The 16,845-nt window shown below is 40.4% G+C and overlaps 1 protein-coding gene across 7 annotated transcripts in view; it reads left to right on the top strand.

Annotated features, from left to right (window-relative positions):
- The window catches only part of LOC121276097 (tensin-3-like), a 488,964-nt gene that overhangs the window by 246,591 nt on the left and 225,528 nt on the right, over positions 1-16,845 (top strand). For all 7 annotated transcript variants that reach the window (XM_041184035.1, XM_041184034.1, XM_041184037.1 and 4 more), the window contains one exon: positions 13,396-13,434. In XM_041184035.1, coding sequence (XP_041039969.1) covers positions 13,396-13,434 — 39 coding nt within the window. The remainder of the gene's footprint in view (positions 1-13,395; positions 13,435-16,845) is intronic.

Here is a 16,845-nt window from a genome sequence, read left to right as displayed (position 1 = left end):
ACTCAGGCATGGCATAAGTTTTCTTCCTGTGATTCAGTGAGAGAGTGCACAGAAAAAGTCCAACTGCGGCAAATAAAATAAATGAATTAAAATGAGTGAAAATAAGTAATTTGAAATTCTGCATGAAATGAAAAAGAAACAATTTAAAAACAAGCAATATGAATAGCTGAAAATTGTAATGCAAGAATTAAAACTGAGGCTAGAGTTTAAATAAAAATAAATTAAAGCATAGCTATGCATTAAAATTTTATTTTGTTTTCCTCCATGAGCGACATACAGGACATCAAACCATTCTAATTGAAAAACAATGCTTTTCTTCCTCGATTGATATTGGATAGGGCACTTTTTCGAAAACATGTGAGGTTTTAATGTTGGAAAATTCCTCTTGTATTGGAAAATTACATTCCACACTTCATAATCACCCTGTAAATCTTTAGTGCTTATGCTTTTTAATGAGCGAAATATCTTTCTTTATCACTGCTACCTAAATCTCATGAAATTGTTTAACAAAAATACTGAATGTTTGACATTTAATATGTACTATATATGCAAGTATTTATCATGGGACAGTGGGACAACAAATGTTTGACAAAAAATGAGTATTTGTTTTGTATTTTATCACGCTGCCACTGAACCAGTGCTGACTCTAAATATTTAGAATTAAATTGAACATAAGAGGGAGCTGTTGTTCAGCATTTTCTTAGAATTGGAAGCATTATTCATGTGTTATCTGAATGTTGATCTTCTATGGACCATTCTGAATATCATCCACTCTGTCTGTCATCTCTCTACACCATGATGATAATATGTCATATGAACTTCTAACAAAAGCATTCTTTATCAATAATGACCTTATTATTTAATGTTTAGACACCACAGTAACTCCAAATTTGCTAATGAATATGTACACACGCACACAGACAATTATTGGAGTTTAATTGGAGATAAATTTGCATATTTTTAATGTATTCACGGCTTCCTCCAAGTCGTGTTCAATATGGAACGGTCCTGATTCATCATTTGGGTGGGGGAGGATAGATGGTGATCAGGAGGTTATCCTGACATTGTTTCACCTGAAGGAAAGAGACTTTGTGGGGTTCTGGAGATTTTTATTTTACTTTTGTTCCTTAATATCTCATGCCCTTTTAACGATAGAATGTAAAATTAAAAATTTTGTTGAACAGAACTTGGTCTGTATTTTTTAATGAGGACAGCTCAATGTGTGTTCTCAAAGAACCTCGAAATAATGGACTGTCTCAATGGTTTCACATTTAATGCAAACTAAAACTCTTGGATATTCATGTTGAGCTGATTTTTATTTTGGCTTATGCTGTGTTAAAGCTAAAAGATTAATGAACCAGAAGAAGGTTGTACTGTGTGTACAGATTCCTAATTGCAGTTAAGTATAACTTTATTAGTCATAAGTCTGGAATTTGCAGAAGCAGGTCATCTTGCAGTATGTCCAGTCAGACATTTTCCTGCATTTTTCGGCTCAAATTTCTTTTGCCCCAGAAGGCTGCTGGAAGCGTGAGCCGATAATGGCACAATGAGGGCACCTTGGTGAATGATGGGTCCAGTGGTGTATCTTTTTAATCAATGAAACATAAGGATTGAGAAATAAACAGAATATTGAGAAGAAGGCGAAGTTAGAGTGGGAGAAATCAATGACAAATCTGTTAATGAAAGAGAAGGAAGTAGTGATGGAAGGTGTTTTCGACACTGCTATCAAGCAGCATTTGTACAGTGAAAACCCCTCACCGATGCACAGGTTGAGTTCCGTCAAGACCACTGACCTCACCTCATTACTGCCTTAGTACAAACACGGACAAAAGCGTTGAATTCAAGAGGTGCAGTGAGAGTGATTGCCCTTGACATCAAAGCAACATTTGACTGAGTGCGGCAGTGAAGATCCCTAGCAAAATGGATGTCCTTGGGAATCGGGGAAAATTCTCCACTGGTTGGAGTCATACCTAGCACAAAGGAAGATGTTTATGGTTATTGGGGGCCAAAAATCTCAGCCCTGGGACATCAGTGCAGGTGTTCTTCAGGGTAGTGTCCTAGGCCCAACCATCTTCAGCTGCTTCATCACTGATCTTCCACCCATCATGAGGTCAGAAGTGGGGATGTTCGATGATGATCGCACAATGTTCCACACCATTCATGACTCCTGAGACATTGAAGCAGTTGATGTCCACATGCATCAAGATCTGGACAGCATTCAGGCTGTTCACTATCTACAAAGCACAAGCCAGGAGTGTGATGGAATACTCTCCACTTGCCTGGATGAGTACAGCTCCAACAACACTCAAGAAGTTTGACACCATCTAGGACAAAGCAGCCTGCTTGATTAGCACCCATCCATCACTTTGAACATTCACTTCCCCCACCACCAGTGCACAGTGTGTACCATCTGGAAGATGCATTGCCAAGCCTCCTTCAAAAACACCTTTCAACCTTGTGACCTCTACCACCTGGAAGGACAAGGGCAGCAGATACATGGGAACCCCACCGTCTGTAGGTTCCCCTCCAGGCCACACACCATCATGACCTGGAGTAATGTTCCTTTTCTGTGGCTGGATTAAATACCTGGAACTCCCTTCTTAACAACACTGTGGTATGCCCATACTACATGGACTACAGCAACTCAAGAAGGTGCTGTACTGCCACCTTCTCAAGGGCAATAAGGGATGGGCAACAAACATTGGCCTAGCATTTCACATCCCATGAAAAAAATGAAATGAAAATCGCAGAGTAAGAAAGAAAAAATTGATTAAAAGAGAAAAAAAGAGATGGAAAGGAAAAGTTAAAAAATAAAATTTGTCATTTTTAAAACCTCTAAGAATGATTCTCTACCTGAAGAAATGAGACTCAACACTTCAATTGTTTACTTCTAGACTAGAGAGTTTGATTGACAGTTAATCACAAATATGATGTTACCTCCAGCTCAACAAGCCTCAAAAACCTATGCTCCTCCAACCCTGGCCTCTTGAGCTTTCCCAGTTTTAACCTTCCACCATTTTTGTTGTCGACATCTGCCAACACCCTCAGTTTTGCAGTTCCTTTCCCAAACCTTTCCATCTCTCTCCTCCTCTAAGACGTTCCTTAAAATCAGCCTCCTTCACCAAGTGTTTGATCATCTGCCCTAATATCCCCTTATATGGCTCCAGGGGAAATTTTGTTTGATAATGATCCTGTTTTACTGTGTTAAAAGGATGATCTAAATATTGGTTGCCAAAGGGGTACTTTCTGCTATTTATTACTCGACTTAACTTTCTGCAGTGGGCTTACTGGATAATTAATGTGTAAATGCAACAACCTAATTGAACTTATCAGCTTGTTAGTGGTGAGATGTCATTTTTATGAAGCTAACAGCTGTGCAGTGCAAAAACAGCTTGCAGCTTGTGGCGAATCACAATTCATGGGGCATCTCCTCTTTCCCACAAGTTGCTTGCTGATTATTACATTAATGATGGTATGTTTCATTCACACAGCATTTTCCTTTAAGCAAATTTGGCCCATTTTCTTTTAGAAAGGAAAACTAGAAAAAGACCACACTTTTTTTCTACCGTGGACATGGGCTGCCAACTGAGTTTCTCTCTCTCTCTCTCTCTCTCGCTCTCTCTATCTGCATTGCTTTGGAGCTTTAGTGAAATTATGCTGCCCTCTTCAGCCTGACCACTCATAGCCTCAAGTTTGATCTGTGTGTCTGACTTCAGGTTGCTGCCTGTCCCCTCTGACTCTGACAAATATTCAGAACTTAATTGAGCTTTTGGCATTCACTGTAACAAATCCAAACTTCTGACTTTCGGAAATGTTTCTCAGCAACTCTTGCCTTGATGTGTGTGACCTGTTGTTTTCACAAGCAATGCATTAATTTTTATGCCTGATAAGATACAGCACAATGTATTGAGACAAATGTCTATATTTCATACTTCATTAAAAGATCTGCGATATTTGCACACTGCATGTGATAACAATTTGTCAGTAAGATGCTAAGGATTGCTATGTATCTGATACAATATGCGGTCTTCAGAGCCTTTCTAAAGGACAGTAGAACTGAGAGATCACAGTTCTTGGTACACAAGGGAGGGGGGTGGGGTGATGGAGTGTGTGCTATGCTATTAAGTTTGAATATAACTTCTGGCAACTGCTGCAATGTTCCTGCTAATTCTTCGCTGTGATACAACATCAATTAAGCTATTCTCATTGTATGCCTTCAGAGTGAAATCTACTTTAAAACATATAAGTTTCTCTTGCTTACTGGTTCATTTTTTGTTCTCCTTTCCAGCCATTACCTTATGCTTAACCTGACAGTTTGCAAACATGGTGTTCTGTTTAATCCTGAGCTAACTTCAATCTCCATATCCTCTCTGCCACAAGACTGCTTGCTTATACTGCCATGATATTGCCTGTCTCCATCCCAACATCTGCTGCTTCGCAACAAGATTCAGCTACTCTAATGCTTTCCTGCCTCCATCTTGCATAAATTCTGCCACTAGTAACCTTTTCAGCATTATTTCGTGCTCACTGATCTCCCTTATCCTTGTTTTCAAAGCATCAAAATTAATATCCTCACCCTCATCTCAGAACCCTCTCAGTCTTATCCCACCCTGTCTTCAATCTCCTCCAACCCTTTATTGCTTCCAAGCACACTATTCCTTTTGTTCTGGCTCTTTTAGCGTCTGCTGTCCTTTGACCCACTATTGGTGCCACACACTCCAGTTGCCTGGACCTCCTATTCTGTGGTATAACTTTCAGTATCTCACTCAAACCCATTGCTTTAACCAACTTATCAGCCACCTTTCCTAATATCCTAAGCCTCATTTCTGAAGCAGCTGGCTAATTTTACACTCTTACTGCTGTTCACCCATTGAATATTGACCCTGAGTTAAAATCAAAATAATCAAATTTTGTTTCTGGAGACCAGCTACAGGATTTAATTTTTTTCACAAGTAATATTTGTAAAAGAAATCTTGTATGAAGCCCCCTCCATTGATCCAGTACTCACTTCTTTCATTCAAAATAAAGGTGCTTGTATTCAATCAGTTTATATAGGTGGGAACAACTGTAATGTACATTCCCTGGTAGTTTCATGGAATTGGGCTACTTTTCTTGAATAGAAACAAAGAGACGGGGCAGAATTTTCCAGTCGGCGTGTGGGGGCGGGTAAAATGACGTGTGATCGTGTCGGGCGTGCGTCCTGATGTCAACACGTGCCATTGCGATATTTTGTTTGGCGGGCGCGTGCCAGAGTCAGCTGCGCGCCCACCGAAATGTAAACGGCCTATTAAGGCCGTTAAGAAATCAATTGTGCCACTTGAGAATGCTGCCCACCCAACCTTAAGTTAGCGGGCAGATGAAAAGCCCAAACGGCCTTCGCGTTTTTCAGGAAGCCTCATCCACGAGCGGGATGAGGTTTCCTGAAGCTTTTATTAAATAAATAAATAAATTTTCATAAATGTAAAAACACAGTCACATGAGGGGGCATGTTTAAATACATTTTTAAATCAATGCTTTAATTATTTTAATATCCATTCAATCTCCCTGAGGCAGTTCCATGCCTCAGAGATTGCTGCGCTCTTCTGCATGCATGTGTGAAAGCGTGCTGGCCCCGCTTCTTCCTCCTCCCCCTACCCGCACAGGTAGCTACCAGCCATGTATTACGCTGGGCAAGCCTTAATTAGCCTGCCCGGGTAAACCCAGCCCAGCCCGCCCGCCATAGGAAAAAACCTGGCCACAAATTTATGAAAATACATATTTTGCCAGGAAATCGATTACCTAATATCCCGTGCTTGTCGATATACTTTTGGTTCCAGTAAGTTGTTCAGAAAATCACCTTTTGTGCTTGTGCAGATTACATTTGTGCTGAGGATAATACTTCCTCTTGTCAGATTTTTTCTTAACCCTTACCCCTTCTTGTGTGCCATGTTTCATTTATAAATGGACAATCTGCTCCCATGAGTTTACTGAAAATGCTGTGAAACTATCAACTATAATAGACAATAGTTTTTGCTTGACCCATAGTAATATGTCTAAGAGCGATAACTTCCATAAGCATGAGAAAACTGGAGAAGCACTGTCACCCTGTCCCACCCTCTTTTATTTTTCATTTTATCTCATGTAACTTTCTTGTTATGCAGCAGTAAAAGTGACTTTACACCTCATCACAAAATATCCTTTGGCTGAATTTAGAAACCCCTGAAGGAAACCATTTCGAGCAGGTCCCAGAATTCCACTTTGCTGCATTAGGCATGTAAAGAAACTTTGAATTCAAGTCGTTTTCCTTCTCCCAATCCTGCGCAATAGGACTGTTTTATATTTTGAAGTTTTGAAAAGTGTGAAGCTGTACTCATTCAGTCCACCTTTCTGTATTACAACTTGAGAAATGCAAATGAGGCTTTTGTTAATAGATTAATAGTCAGCTTCCACTGACTTAGTGGGTTTGGTGGTAATGAATGGGATATATTAATTTATGATAATCATGCACTCCATATTCCTAGCATATCTGTCAGATTGTTGTGCAGTCTTTTTCCTAAGAGAGGCTGCGATGTGATTACCTCCAAATGTCATTGGCCTGTTTTCCATTTGGAAAAATTGAGTCCAACCTGAAAGCTAAACCCAAAGCAGATGTGCTATGTTTCATTGTGCAGATATGTTGCATTTGAATAGGTGTTTGCAAGTTATATTTCTGACATATTCTAGCCCTACAGTGATCAGTACTATTTTGATGGTCACTGATGTACTCTTGACCTCTTGAGACAGAAGGTGGGGAATGAAAGCCCCATTTCAGAAATCTAAGCATTTAATCCAGGAAAACACTTCAGTACGTGATAGAGGGATTGCCGCTGTGGTGAAGGTGTTGGATTTTAGATGAGACGTTACTTTCAGGTGAACCTAAAAGCTCCCATGCTGCTGTTCATAGAAAAGTAGGGGTGTTACCTTGGTGTCCTGGCTAACGTGTGGCCTTCAAACAACATCAATAAATAGAAAGAGATTATCCAATTGCTATTTGTGGGACCTTTCTGTGCAGGAATTGACTGCTGCATTTGCCTACTTGATGAGATGAGCAGTTATCAGTAATTGAATTTGAAGCTTCAGGATGTCCCATGAATGTGAAAAATGCTGCATAATGCAAGTTTGTTTGTTCTTTATACAAATCCATTTATTCATGAGCTATTTGTGCAAATGGCAATAAAAGAATTGGACAGGGAAAGTTGCAAAATGAAAAGAAATAACCAAAGGTTCTACGTGGCCAGATGTGTGCACATGCTTCTTGAGCCACAATGATCTTCCTCTGGTGCTTATGTCAGCAGGCATATACCATTTTCTGTTATGGCTAGGGCAAGTTATTTGTAAAGAGACAAACATTCTGCAAGCAACATATGCAGTTTTTCAATCAACAGCATAATGTTTCCTATCATTTTATTTTATTCATTGGCATTTTAACCACTTGTTTTCAAGTTTCAATGTTCTAACTCTCCCAGTCTATTGAGGAGTTGAGCATGTTTCCAAATGTTAACTATGACAGCTGCTGAGACAGTTGATAAATGTTCAGTTCAGCGACACTGTTTAAAAATTGAGCTTTGATGAATGTGCCGGTAAATTGAGCTGAGTGAAGCGCATGTTGAAACTGTAAGACCAGCTGCTTATGATCAGTCTTTAATGTCCAACTAATCAGGCGGTTGGGTCCTCAGTTTTAATTGTTCATCAGCCAAACTACCACCTTGTACAATGCAGCATTCCTTTCATTTTGCCCTGAAGTGTCAAACTAGATTAAGTGCTGAGGCCTTAGAGTCAGACTTGAAGCCACAGTCTTCTCAAAGGTGAGAGTGTTACTAACTGAGCAGTTTGTAATTAATCAAGGAATTCAGTTGTGCCAGGTAATGAGCATAACATCTGAACCCTGAGATTGAACTTTAGTCTTTAGCTCATTCGTAAGTGTTCCTTATGCTACTATAACGCAATATTGTTATCAGCCCAGAGGATAATGATATCTAGTGGTTATGGTACTGTAGAAGCAACTTAGAGGACAGGAGTTCAAATCCCACATAGCAAATTGTGATATTGAATTAAATTAATTTAGTCGAGAAAAATTGACAATGATTATCACAGAACTTCATCACGTCTTCCAGGGAAGAAACCCCGTCAGTTGCAATTCATGCTATGTCCTCTGAGGTGGTTTAACAATCCACTTATCTGTAAAAACAATTGCTAAACAGCAGTTTCGGAAGATCATCATCATTTCCACAGGATAATAAGGGGTAGGCAACAAATGTGTCCTTGCCAATGCCACTCACATTGCGATGGAACGGGTGCTGTAGTATTATAACATTGTTTCTGCCTGTAGTAACTTTCCAGAAAGATGCTTGTATTGTGACAAGATAATCCTCAAGACAAGAAGGATAATTTGTACTTTATAACATTCTGAAATTACAACCATAATTGGGGTCAAAATGTACTCAGCCATCCCAAGAGTACTAAGAATAAATAAAACATAGCATTACAAATAATACATAAACTGATGACTCAAATTTCTTACCCATGGATCTGTTTATACAAAATAAGTTAGAAAAGTAAGACATGTCAGTTCACTGAAAATGTAAAGATTTCCAGTGATGATTGACAATACCCTACATTCAGTAGGCTACTTGTCTCTTGCAGCTTTAAACATAGAGGAAAACAATTTTCCTCTTGGGTAAATCATTGACCAGTATTGGTCATTGCATGTTCAAACTCATGATATGGCTGGTGTAAGAATTTGTTAAAAGTACTTGAGAAACACAAATGTGATCATTTGCAGCTATCCACTGAAGTAGACCAGGTGTGTGTTTAACTTGTTAGTTTGTTCTGGCTTGATTGCACAATGACTTTTTATCAGGTAATGGGTGGTATACTCTCAAGGATGTGCTGCTAGCATGCTGGTTAATATTTTCCTAAAACAACATTACTGCCTCCTGAATTGGAAATATAGTCATTTTCCCTGTTCGGGTATTGCGACCTGAATTCTAATTTCTAAGAAAATTACTTGTGTTCCATAACGGTTATTTGTTTTGCCTTAACTTAAGACCATAAGATGTAGGAGCAGAAGGAGGCCATTGAGTCAGCTCCTCCATTCAATGAGGTCATGGCTGATCTGATAATCCTCAACTGTACTTTCCTGCCTTTTCCCCATAACCCTTGATTCCCTTACTGATTAAAAATCTGTCTATCTCCGCCTTGAATATACTTAAAGACCCAGCCCCTACAGCCCTCTGCAGTAAAGAATTCTACAGATTCACAACTCTCTGAGAGAAGAAATTCCTCCTCATCTCTGTCTTAAATGGTGACCCCTTACTCTGAGATTATGCCCTCTGGTCCTAGACTCTCCCACAAGGGAAAACAACCTCTCAGCATCTACCCTGTCAAGCCCCCTAAGAATCTTATCTGTGTCAATAAGGTCGCCTCTCATTATTCTAAACTCCATTGAGTACAGGCCCAACCTACTCAACCTCTCCTCATAAGAAAATCCCTCCATACCCGGGATCAACCTAGTGAACCTTCACTGGACTGTCTCCAATGCCAGTATACCTTTCCTTAGATAATGGGACCAAAGCTGTTCACAGTATTTTAGCCGTGGTCTACTAGTGCCTTGCATAGTTTTAGCAAGACTTCCCTGTTTTTATATTCCATTCCCTTTGAAATAATTCCATTTGCTTTCCCTATTACCTGCTGAACTTTTATGCTAGCTTTTTGTGATTCATGCACGAGGACCCCCAAATCTCTCTGTGCTGCAGCTTTCTGCAGTCTTTCTCCATTTAAATAATATTCATTCTTCTACTCTTCCTGCCAAAGTGCATAATCTTACATTTTCCCACATAAAATTCCATCTGCCACATTTTTGCCCACTCACTTAGATTACTGCCTATATCCATTTGTAGACTCCTTGTGTCATGCTCACCATTTGCCTTCCCACCTATTTTTGTGTCATCCGCAAACTTGGCGATAGTACATTCACTTCCCTCATCCAAGTCATTACTATACATTGTAAATAATTGTGGCGCCAGCATTGATCCCTGTGGCACTGCACTCATTACAGGTTGTCACCCTGCAACTGCCCTCCTTATCCCAACTTTCTGTCTTCTATTACTTAGCCAATCCTCTCTCCATGCTAACATATCATCCCCAACATGATGGGCAGAATTTTGCCCTTGGCGTGTGGCTTGGCAAGGGCAGACTGGAAGCCGACCGCCACCCACGATTGGCACCACACTGCAGTTTTACACTGACGGGCCAATTAAGCGCTACCTGTGGGGGGTGGGGGGTTTGTGGCGGAGGATGACGGGTGGGCTGAGCATAGACTTTGTGCATGCGAATGCACAGAGCTGCCTCAGGGAGATGAAGCGCTGTTTGAAGGAAATAAAAATGTCACAAATCAGAGTCATGAGGGGACGTGTTTTTAATTCAAGTGTAAAATTTTTATTTAAATTTTATTTGCTTTAGGAAACCTCATCCCGCCCTTGGATGAGGTATCCTAAAAAGTGCAAAGGCCACTTGGCCTTTTCGTCTGTCTGCCAACCGTTAGATTGGACAGGTAGTGTAAATTTGAATTTAATTACCTTTTTAATGGCCTTCACAGGCCTTTTAATTGTCAGCGGGCGTGCAGCCAACTCCAGCATGCACCCGCCAAACAAAATATCGCGGGACTGCACAATGATGCCGGAATGCTTGCCCGATGTCATTGTGCATCATTTTATGCTCGGCCAGGTCGGTCACGCACCCGCCCGCCGAACTTAATATTCTGCCCCATGGGCCCTTATCTGATTAAGTAGCCTTATGGGTGGTACCTTATCAAGCACCTTTTGGAAATCTAAATATATTACATCTACTGGTTCCCCTTTATCTATTCTACTTGTTAACTCCTCAAAGAACTTCAATAAATTTGTCAGGCATGATTTCCCCTTCATGAAGCCATGCTGACTCTGCTTGATTATATTATGCATTTCTAAATGCTCTGCTATTACATCCTTTATAATAGACTCTAACATTTTCCTAGTGATGGATGTTAAGCTAACTGGCCTATAGTTATCTGTTTTTTGTCTCCCTTTTTGAATAAGGGTGTTACATTGGCAGTTTTCCAGTCCTCTGGGACTTTTCCAAAATCTAAGGATTCTTGGAAGATTACTACCAGTGCATCCACTGTCCCTGTAGCTACTTCCTTTAATATCCAAGGATGCAACCCATCAGGTCCAGGGGACTTATTGGCCTTTAGCCCCAATAGCTTTCCTAGTATTTGTTCTCCAGCGATAGTTATTATATTTATTTCCTCCCCTTCTCTTTTGCCCTTTGATTGATCAGTATTTTTGGAATGCTATCAGTGTCTACCGTGAAGACTGATGCAAAGTATTTATTCAACCTCTCTGCCATTTCCTGGTTTGCATTACTATTTCCCCTGTTCTCTAAGGAGCCTATGTTCACTTTGGCCTCTGTCTTCCTTTTCATATGTTCAAAGAAGCTCTTACTGTCCATTTTTATATTACTTGCTAGTTTACCCTCAAAGTTTATTTTCTCTCTCATTATTTTTTTGGTCATCTTTTGTTTTTTTTAAAACTTTCCCAATCCTCTGGCTTACCACTAATCTTTGTCACGTTGTATGTTTTTTTTTCAATTTGACACTATTCTTAACTTCCTTGGTTAACCATGGTTGGTTTATCCCCTTTCTAGAATCCTTTTTCCTCACTGGGATATATCTTTGTTGTGAGTCATGAAGTATTTTCTTAAACGTCTGCCATTGTTCATTAACCGTTTTTTCTGCTAAGCTCCTTTCCCAGTCCACTCCAGCCAACTCTGTCCTCATTCCTTTGTAATCATACCTATTTAAGTTAGCGCAGTTGTTTCCAACCCAAGTTTCTCACTCTCAGACTGAATGCTAAATTCTACTATGTTATGGTCACTGTTTCCTATGGGATCTTTTCCTCTGAGATTATTTATTAAACCTTCCTTATTATACAATACCAGATCCAAAATAGCCTGATCCCTGGTTGGATCCACTACATACTGATCTAGGAAACTGTCCCGAATACACTCTATGAATTCTTGCTTGTGGCCAACTCTGCCAATTTGATTTTCCCAATCTACATGAAGATTAAAGTCACCCATGATTAATGTACTGCCTTTTTTACATGCCCTCATTATTGCCTGATTTATTCTTTGTCCTACAGCATAGCTACTGTTAGGGGGCCTATAGACTACTCCCACCAGCGTCTTCTTCCCCTTGTTATTTCTTACGTCTGCCCATATGGATTCTACATCTTCTGAGCCAAGATCATTTCTTGCTATCATACTTATTCCATCTTATACTAACAAAGCTACCCCACCACCCTTTCCTTCTTGCCTGTCCTTTCGAAAAGTCTCATACTCCTAAATATTTAGTTCCCGGTTTTGATCCCCTTGTAATCACGTCTCTGCAATGGTTATAAGATCATGCCCATTAACCTCTGTTTGTGCCGTTAATTCATTTATGTTGTTCTGAATACTGTGTGCATTTAAGTAAGAGCCATTAATTTTGCCTTTTTACCATTTTTGCTCCTTTGACCCAATTTGCTGCGTTTTTTTATGTTTGTATGGACTGTCCCTTTTGTCACACTCTGGGAATCATTACCTAAATAGCTGCCCTGCAATGTTGACATATCCTTTTGCTTTGTAAGCCTACGTATCCCCTCTCCAGAACCCTCCCCTAACCTCTCTATTTAGTTCAAAACCCTCTCTACAGCCCTAGTTTTTTGATTCACAAGGACACTGGTCCCAGCACAGTTTAAGTGAAGCCCATCCCACCAGAACAGCTCCCTTCCACCCCAGTACTGGTGCTAGTGCCCCATAAACTGAAACTCATTCCTCCCACACCAATCTTTGAGCCATGCATTTAACCCCTTGACTTTATTTACTCTCTGCCAGTTTGCCCGTAGCTCAGGTAGTAATCCTGATATTATTACCTTGGAGGTTCTGTTTTTTAATTTAGATCTTAACTGTTCAAATTCTTTCAGCAGAACCTCCTTTCTAGTCCTATCAATGTCGTTGGTACCAATGTGGACGATGACAACTGAATCCCTCCCCTCCCACTCCAAGTTCCTCTCCAGCCCGGAGGAGATGTCCTTAACCCTGGCACCGGACAGGCAACACAGCCTTCAGGACTCATGCTCATGGCTGCAGAGAACAGTATCTATCCCCCTAATTGTACTATCCCCTACCACTACTGCGCTCCTATTTCCTGCCCCCACTTGAATGGCTCCCTGTACCATGGTGCCGTGCTCAGTTCACTCCTTCTCCCTGCAGTCTCCGCTCTCGTCCACACAGCTTGCAAGAACCTCGAAACTGTTTGGCTTGAAACATTGAAATTAAACCTACTTTTTCCCCCCCCAGGTTGTGACACCGTGCTTGCCACCAGTCAACTATGAGCTGGTAAGTTGTTCTTAATCTTGATTCTTGTTTTTCATGGTAATGCTGTTGACAAATGGCTTGTGATCCGAGCACTGAATTGGCAAACATTAAGCAAAACTTAGCAGCGGTATTGCTTTATTATGGTAATTGGCCGAAGGATGATAGGAATGGTTGCAGAAACGTGCTCAGATTGCTGATTTTTAACTTTGAGACATGCTCTGATTAGGGAACTTGGACTGGATATTGTCATGTGATTGGAAAGGTGAATAGAAGGAGAAAGAAGCAAACACACTTGTTGGCCAGGTGCCAGTATTAAAGTTCACGTTTGTCAACTGAGCAGTAGAATGTCACTTCTCTCTTAAGTATAAGTTTGGTGACCATGGAACTAATAGGATTCAGTCTTTAAATCTGGGTCTGGATGAATGAAAACATTGTTTGGTAGACATACTGGAACATAATGCATGTTAAGAAGCAGCATATGCCTTCAGGACCATATAAATCCCCAGTGACAAAGGCAGTGTCTTGTGTTCTGGTTTTCTGTTTATTAGTACAGCGTTCAGCCTGAAGCACCATTTATGTAACTCATATGGCCTTTCACCCTGTGGAACAGAAATCAATTATTCCATGGTCAACCATGGAACAAAATTGCAAATGGGTTTATTTGTAGCACCTCCTCCAGAAAACAAGGTTCTTTCACCTCCATTTCAATAGCTTCTTGACATTTAAGTGACGCAGTTTTAAGAGTTTCATTCCAAATATTAATTTAATGCTGAAGTATTATCCCCATGACAAATTAGTGACTAATAAATGGTTCTAAGTGACTTGTACATTTTGCTGCACAGTTGTTGCTACATTGAAAACAATGGCATTATTTTCAGCATCTGCACTTCAAGCTCAAGGCTATAAATATCAATGTCTATTGTTTCCATATTCTACAATTACCCATTTTTATAATGCTTGTAATGTTTGGCAGCTGTGAAACTAGACCAAGACAAGGCAAACTCAGCTTTAGCCTTCAGAATAAAGAGGCTGTTGTATGATTAGATTGTGCTGGACTTCAAGTTGGGGTTGCAGAGGTGAAAAAGGTATTTTCTCCCCCACTGTCCCAATTTTCATATGTCACAAACTTTTGGCCTCACTTTGAATTTCTCTTGATATCAGTGGTACTGCTAATTCTCGGATGAAGCCTGAGCATCTCTTAGAGTCCTAGAAGTTTACAACATTGAAGAAGGCTATTTGGCCCATTGTGCCTTTGCAAGCCAAATATGAGTTATGCAACCCGATCCCACTTTCCAGCTCTTGGTCCATAGCCCAGTAAATTATGGCACTTCGAGTGTCTTTACATTAAAGTTTCTGCATTTACCACCCTTTCAGGCAGTGAATTTCAGACCCACACCATCTTGTGTGTGAAAAAGATTCTCCTCAATTTCTCTCTAATCCTTCTACCAGTTACATTAAATCTGTGTCCCCGGGTTATTGGATGTTCTGCTGGCAGAAGAGAAGGTCATTCCTATCGACTCTATTTAGGCACCTCATAATTTTATACATCTCAATTAAGTTTCCCTTCAGCCTCCCCAGTTCCAAAGAAAACAACCGCTGCTTATTCAATCTTTCGCTCAGCTAAAATTCTCCAGCCCTGGTCATATCCTCATAAACCCAACACAAAAGCAAAGCACTGTGGATGCTTGAAACAGAGCTAACATTTCAGCTCAATCACCTTTCATGAGAATAGGCCTGTTCTGATGAAAGGCCATTGACTGGAAACGTTAATTCTGTGCTTCTCTCCACAGATGCTGCCTGAGATGCTCTTTCCAGCATATTTGTTTTTATACCCTCATAAACCTCTTTTGTACTCTCCTTTGTGCAATATAATAATAAAACTCATGTTTAGGAGTGTCCCCACTTGTGATTAATAATAAAATCATAAAATACAGTAACACAGGTGTGTAGCAATTGCACCTCCTTGCAATCTGAACTCCATATACCACCTTTCGCTTGACTCATGTGACTTATGTGCACTCGTTAGATCTTTACAAGTAAACATTTTAGTGAGACAAGCCCAGATACCACTTGTTACACTGTTTTATTTATATGTTTCAATCCACTTCAGTTTAACATGCAATTATACGCAACTCATTCCCAAATCCCTTCTGTGGAAATATGGTCAAAATATCTCTGGTAGTATATGTGTCATCTATTTTTAGCATAAGATAATTAGCCATAGTCCACAATGCTCCATAGTCCTCTCTTTCTCCATTATAGAGAGAGAGAGAGAGAGAGAGGTTTGGTTATATATAGCTTGGGGGCACCATAAGAAACAGGAACAGGAGTAGACCACACAGCACATCGAGCCTACTCCATCATTCAGTACAATCATGGCAGACCTTGGGCTTCAGCTCCATTCTTCCACTGCTCCCCATATTCCAATTCCCTGAGAGACCAAAAATCTGACTATCCCAGCCTGAGATGTATTAACTGATGGAGCATCCACAACCCTTTGGGACAGAGAATTCAAAAGATTTACAGCCCTTTGAATCTCAGCCCTAAATGATTAGCCCCTTATCCTGAGACTGTGCCTGTGTTTTAGATTCCCCTCTGCAATTGTGGGGCCAGGCGAGGAGGCAGGCCTCCGTGAACTGCCACAGCTGGTATGAAGATTTAACCTGTGCCGTTGGATTAATTCTGCATCACAATCTAGCCATCTAGTCAACTGGGGGCCGGTTTCAGCATAAGGCTACCAGATCAATGTAGAAACTTGAAAAAAACCCTAATACGAACATACAAACTAGGTGCAGGAGTAGGCCACTCAGCCCCTTAAACCTGCTCCACCATTCAATAACCTCATATTCCTGCCTGCTTCCAATACCTTTCATCCGCTTGCTTATCAAGAATCTATCTATCTCTGCCTTAATAACATTCAAGGACTCTGGAATCCTTTTCCTCAAAAGGTGGTTGAGACAAAGTCTCACAATCCTCTGAGAGAAAGATTTTCTTCATCTCTGCCCTAAATGGGCGACCCCTTATTTTGAAACAGTGACCCTGAGTTCTAGATTCTCCCACAAGATCCTTTCCACATTCATCCTGTCAAATCCAAGGCAGGCTTTCTGATCTAAACTGAAACACTCCAGTAATAGTACTTAACAGAATTAATTTGAAACCTATGCTTATTTGTTAATGATGTAAACTCTCGGTCATCCTGTCAATTTACAGAGTTTGCTTTCCTTCACTTAAGGATGAATGTGCATAGGACTCATGTTGGATTTTACTAGCTAACTTATGTTACTTCTCAGCACAGAGCAGCGGGAAGCACCCACTGCGTTGTCTTGCAGGGTTATTTAAAGCACCTCTGCTCCTCACAAAAATAGCATTAAAAATATGCTGCTCTGTGTTCAGTGTACCCATGAATGGTTAGGTCACTCAAAACGAAGGATC

Source organism: Carcharodon carcharias, chromosome 3 (assembly GCF_017639515.1).
Source record: "Carcharodon carcharias isolate sCarCar2 chromosome 3, sCarCar2.pri, whole genome shotgun sequence".
In the NCBI taxonomy this organism is placed as follows: Eukaryota; Metazoa; Chordata; class Chondrichthyes; order Lamniformes; family Lamnidae; genus Carcharodon; species Carcharodon carcharias.
The sequence above is the reverse complement of the archived record's forward strand: the minus strand, read 5'-3'. Positions and strand labels throughout refer to the sequence as shown.